The sequence below is a fragment of the Parasteatoda tepidariorum genome, chromosome 8 (genome assembly GCF_982258835.1).
Source record: "Parasteatoda tepidariorum strain Cologne lab strain chromosome 8, Ptep-v5.0, whole genome shotgun sequence".
NCBI lineage: Eukaryota > Metazoa > Arthropoda > Arachnida > Araneae > Theridiidae > Parasteatoda > Parasteatoda tepidariorum.
Window position 1 is genome coordinate 25624395 of NC_141762.1, and position 6297 is coordinate 25630691.

The following is a 6297-nucleotide window of genomic DNA, read 5'->3' on the forward strand; positions in this document are numbered from 1 at the left end:
TATAGTATTTAATAACATTCAAATGAAAAATAATCCAAAATGACAATGTTATTACAATACTTGAAAGAGAAAACGAGAAAGATGTGATAACACATTTTTAAACATATTTCAAATATATTACTTTTAATACTTAATTTGATGTTCAAAATTCGCCTGCAGAATATGTCAACCCTTCTTTTTTAACTGATTTCTTTTCTAATGATATTTTTTTATATTTTCTTGAATTTTTCTCTTCCTTGAATTTTTGAGAGGATTTTCGCTTTTTCTGCCTTGCACGCCTGCAATCTTTCCTTTATCAGAGCCTGCAAACTGTTGCAGAACTGTGATAAATATGTTGATTTTTTAATTTTTATGTCTCAACAGAACCTAAATTGTACTCTGCAACTTCAGCAATAACGCCAAGCTCTAATCTTTTTTTGGAGATAAACACATCTTTTGCAAACTTACGCCAAATGCAACTGCAAAGGGGCGGGCGTGGTCATACTAAAAAAGCTTATATCTCAGTGAAAAATGATCAGATTTTAATTTTTTTTTTTTTAATTTAAAGCTTATGATTCCTACTTCAAATATAAAGTAAAATCTCAAAATTGAAAATTTAGCCATTTTATTCGAATTTCAACGTCCCTTGTACCCTTAAGGTTAGAAAATGTAGCAAATTTTTAATATTTTGTTGCCTTCATGACTGCATGGAATTAACGAAACCTTCTAGAGTGGACTTAGAAATTTTCGCGCTTTCCAACTGAAGATCCTGAAGGAGTTCTGCCATTGAAAATTGCTTCCGTAACCTCACTTTTCTTCCGATGAATTTCCACAGGTGTTAAATTGGATTCAGGTCAGATGATTGAATCGCAACCAGTTCAAAATTCTTCTTAGCTGCAAACCAACTTGTCACTTTGGAGGTGTACTTAGGAGCAATATCCTACTGAAATATCCATCCACGAGGCATCTTCTCACGAGCATAAGGTAGCATATGAACTTCTAAAATGTTTTTATAAACATATTGATTCATTGTCCCATTGATGTGTACGAGTGGGGCGCCATTAGGATGGAAGCCTCCCCAGACCATTACTGATCCGTTTTCGTGATCACTGTTGGCCCTTGCTACCTTGAATCCATTCATTCTGGTACCTTTCGGATAACGAATAAAACATCGGCCATCACTTCTAAACAAAATGAATTTTAATTCATCGAAGAGACCTTTCCAATCTTTATCTGACTTCGTTCTCCTTTCAAATTTCAATCTGATCGTCATATTCTTTATCTGGGTAAGTTATTTTTACCGGAACCCGTGCACGCAATTCAGCTACATTCAGGCTACCTTAAAATCCTAAAACATTCCTGGGCATGCTTTCACTATTAACGTGTCATAATCATAGGAGAAGGAAGTACGTAAGTTTCTGTCTTGATTTTCAAACCGATTAAAAAAGTTTATGCTTGAAAACTGTATGGAACTTACGACGACTACATTAAACATAGTGCTTAAAGTAGGTAAGGATCGTGGAAACATTAAAGTGCACTTTTGACAATCTAAACGCGAAAAATAAGGGGAAAACATCATAATATTATCCCATACATCTGAGAAGATAAGGAGAGGGAAGGAGAAAGGCTCTAAACATGGAACCGGTCTTCTCCTCAGATGGCGTATTCGAGTGTTGCGATTGCTAATAGCTTCTCTATTTTTACATTTAATCAAATTTTCCAATCATCAATGAATGTTTTTCTTAGAATCTTCCTTTAACAAGTCAAAAGTAATTTGCCAATGCAGTAGTTCAAGTTTCATTTCCATAGATTATAACTGGTCTCAAAATTGTTTTGTTGATTTTTATTTTCGATATACTTGATATCAAAGATGATCTATCTCAATATCTTCTGTATCGGAAAAAAAAACAGTTTTCTGCCGATTGTCTGACATTGATTTCAGTTACGGTGGAATGGACAGATCAAATTTTCATTTTGTGACGTAGCTAAGTTAACTGTTATCTGGTACTAAAGCCAAAGCGTAAAGCGCCCTCATAAAGTCCTCTTTTCTGCTCTAAATATAAAAGAAAACCGGTTCTAAATCGTGCGGCCGAAAAGGTTTCCTTTTTCTCAAGCATACGCAAATCAGAGCTTGTTACTTAATTCGCGATCGCAACGCTCGAATACGCCATTTGGAGAAAAGACCAGTTCCATGTCTTAAGCCTCCCTCCCCTCCTCTTCTCAGTTGTATAGGAATGTACTACGATATTTTCCTCTGACTTAATACTTTACGTATTTACTTATCGAAAATATTTTATTAAAATTTACACGACGTTTTATTTTAGATCTATGCTCAGTGTAGTTTTCAGTTCCATATAGTTTGCTAACGTAAAAGTTTTTAATCTATTTGAAAATCATGACAGGCACTAACGTACTTCCTTCCCTTATGACTTCTTACACGCTAATGGTGAAAGCAAGTGGTACAGGTGGCGTAGAGTTCTACTCTACGCCACCTGTAGCCTATTTCGATCGCCAATCGAAGCAATGAAACATCTTTCTTTGCTTTGGAGATTACCTTACTTATGAGGGAAACGTAAACAGTTAAGAGGCTCTTGCGAGTTCACGTTGTATGTTATATTCCGTCATTATGAATCACATCACAAGTGCTTAAATTAAAACTTTCAAATTTGACTTCATTGTCGATCCTTAGGATCGATGAAGTTCCGTCCATTGGTCTTCTGTTTGTTAATTACCACTCCAATTTTCTTCTCATACTTTCCAAGCCTTTAATGCATTTCAATTAATTTCCTTTCATTTTCGGTTATAAAAATCACATCATCTGCAAAAACTAATATCTGTAAAGAACAGTTCATGGTAGTACCTGTTGAAGTAGTACCTGATACAGTTCATGATACGACTGTAGTGACTAGTATCAACCGACATCCACAGATGGCGAAACCAACAAACATCACTGATGTCATGCTTTTCCCTTCCCTCATAGACTGTTGTACCGACCACCACCAACAGATGGCGATACCAACGAGGATTGCTGATGTCATTCCTTTCCCCTGACCAAGGAGCGCAATTTGAGTCAAATCTTTTTCATTCGTTTAATAATGTTTTCGGCATAACCCATGTCCATACAACTGCGGATAACCCAAAATCGAATGGTCTTATTGAAAGACAACACAGGCAACCAAAACAAGCTCTACGTGCATGTTTGACTGACGATTGGGTGAAATGTACACTGATAACATATCCTAAATACTGAACTTTTTCCTCGAAAAATAGCAGATACGTGCATGTAATAGCTTGATTACGTGCATGTTTGACTGACGATTGGGTGGAATGTACACTGATAACATATCCTAAATACTGAACTTTTTCCTCGAAAAATTAGCATTTGTTAAGGTTAAGATGCAAATTATATTAACGTAACTTTTCTAATACTCTAATTAAACGTTGCTGGCAATCTTGTTTATCTTTTCCTTGGATGATAATATCCTCAAAGTAGGCAATAGTTCCATTAAAATCTTGAACAAACTGATCAATAAATTTATGGAATTCATTTGGTGCAGTTTTTGTTCCGAAAAATAATCCTTTTGCTAAGTATGTACTTCTATGAGTAGAAAGAGTCTGATATTTTGCACTTTCTTCATCGACTTTCAAATGTAAATAAGCTTTATGAATATCGAACGCGCAGAAATATTTTCCATCACGTAATTTATTGAAAATGTCCTCAATTCCAGGAATTGGGTGTCTGGCATTTTAAAGCTGATTGTTGATTGTAACCTTAAAATCTGTGCAAATACGAACTGCGCCATCGTGCTTTGGGACCACTACTAGGGGGGATGTAATATAGAATTTCTCATGCGAGTCTTTCTATATTAACTGATAATCTTAAAACCTATGTTTCTTATCAAGTTTAAGATGTAGAATTCGGTCTCTCACAAAGAGCCATAAAAAGTCAAGATGAACAAGATAAAAGATTATTTTCTGGAGTTAATGGGCAATAATTCGTAGATAAAGTAAGCATTAAGATAGTCCCAAAAACTTCCCACCGTCAGAGTGGCGATATCCTTTTAGCGAATCAAAATCTCTAAATTTTTATCAATTGAATGACGTTTTATTGAGAAAAGAAGATCCTTGCAACTACCTCCCTTATTAGAACCTCCCTATAAAATATCGGGACCGCCAAAAATGCGTGTCTTTTTCATATTCCTCATGGCTAGATAAATCTAGACCAAACTCCAACATCCCTGCGAGGGGGAAACCATCGATGTAAATATCTCACGAATAATGTTTGCAACACTCCATATAACGTAATAAAATGATTTTTTAAGTGAAATAGCCTAAGTCTCTTTAATTATCTAGCCTTTAAAGGCATATTAGGGGTGAACCCCATTCTGATACGTCTATTTCTTCTATTACACCTTCAACTTCTAATTTATCTAGTTCTTGTTCTACTTTTGATTTTAAAGCATACGGTACAGTACGTGGTTTAATAAAAATGGGTTTTGCGTCTCGAATTAGCTTCAGAGCACAAGTATAATCAGGAATGCAACCAATTTTAGGTTCAAACACATCAGTAAAAGAATCAATAAATTTATGTATAGAAAAATTAGTGCGAGAAATACTGGATTTAAAATTTGTATTTTGTGCAGAAATAATGTGAAGATCATTTATTAATTAACTTTCTAAGTAAGTTTCTAATTATTAAGTTATTAATATTTAAGTTTCTAATCCAATCACCCCTAATATAGAATTTTTCTTTATCGAAACTGCATACAAATCTTCAAAGATAGATTTATTTTGATATGATACTTTAATCTGGGCAAATCAAGAGATTTAAAAATTTGTCCCCCACAACTTCTAGAAGATTTTTTTTATCGAAACATTCAGACAAAATTTATTGAATTCGTCACTATTTATTATGCTAACCTGTGGTGATATTCTGTGATATTTATTAACAACTACACTGCCACCTATACTGTAACACCTTAATCTAATCATCTTGTTTTAACTGTAACTGTGCCTTGATTCGATTGTTTACTATTTATGATTCTAAGTATGTAGTCATCTGCGGCTAGTCTAACTTTGTTGATTAAAGCTGTATTAAGCTATTATGTATGCCGGTAAGCTATTATGCATGCCGGTATTACTTCCGGAATCGCATTCCAAACGATGTTCAATGCTAATAAATTTAACTGAGACATACATTTTGTCATCATGATTGAAATCGTTCAAAAAAAACATCATAAATTTGATTTACATTAATACTCAGTTCATTAGAATCATCTGTTATTTGATTTATATTTCGATTTCTAGATTTATTTCTGAACTGTTTTGATACACACACGTTAGCTAAATGACCTCGTTTCATGAGAGATTTACACCGTAATTTATTTTTTAAAAAAACATTCTTGAGTTTTATGATTTGTCTTTCCACAATGTTTACATAATCCCTCTAATCCAAGTTCTTTTAAGTTAATATTGCTTTTATTTTTCATAGTCGATTTTGATCTACTTCTGTTTTGAAGTTTACTTTCGTTTTCGGAATTTCGAATTTCACTATTGTATTTTTTCATTACATTGTAACTTAATATTTTATTAATATAATTAGGATAATTTCTCTTATAAACTTCTTTATTTTCGATTTTAGAAGCTTCAATTGCTAAGGCAATTTCAATAGTTTTATCAAATGTAACATCGATGTTACATTTGATTCGATTTGCTGCAATAATTTTACACGAATATCAGCATCAGCTAAACCTCTGATTAATTGTGATCGTAATAATAAGTTGAACATAGATTTAGAACAGTTATTAAAATTACATTCAGATTTGAATTCAGCATTTTTTGTTAAATCTTTCAATGAAGAAACGAATGTAGAAATCGACTCACCTTGATGTTGATGTTTAGAAAAAATTTTATGTTGTTCGGTAAGAACATTCGGTTTCGGTGATAAATGTTTTTTAAGAGCAATAGAAGTTCTTGAAATGTTTTTGTTGACGGAATATCCGGTGCAGTAAGACTCGAAAGCAGCTGGCATTGTCGTGAGCCAAGGCAGTTTATTAATACAAGTACTTTTAATTCTTCAGTTTCTGGATCGTCTGCTAACAGTCCTTTTAATTTGAAATAATTTTCAAGTCTTTGAAAATGACAATCAAAGGATTCGACAGCGGCATCAAAAGGATCGAACGATAAGTTTTGAGTAGCGATGACGTCTTTTGGGCTCCGTTTCGATTCTGATGTTGATTTCACTGATTGAACAAATTCTTGAAGAGTCGTAATTAATTGATTCAGTTCCGTCTTCTTTTTTTTTACACTCGTCGCCAA

General features: G+C 33.6%; 1 protein-coding gene across 1 annotated transcript in view; it reads right to left on the reverse strand.

Moving 5' to 3' along the window:
* Positions 1–6085, reverse strand: part of LOC107447843 (progranulin) — a 32427-nt gene extending 26342 nt beyond the window's left edge. The window contains exon 1 of the mRNA XM_087149499.1: positions 5863–6085. Coding sequence (XP_087005625.1) covers positions 5863–6010 — 148 coding nt within the window. The 5' untranslated portion in view covers positions 6011–6085. The remainder of the gene's footprint in view (positions 1–5862) is intronic.
* Positions 6086–6297: the final 212 nt, after the last annotated feature.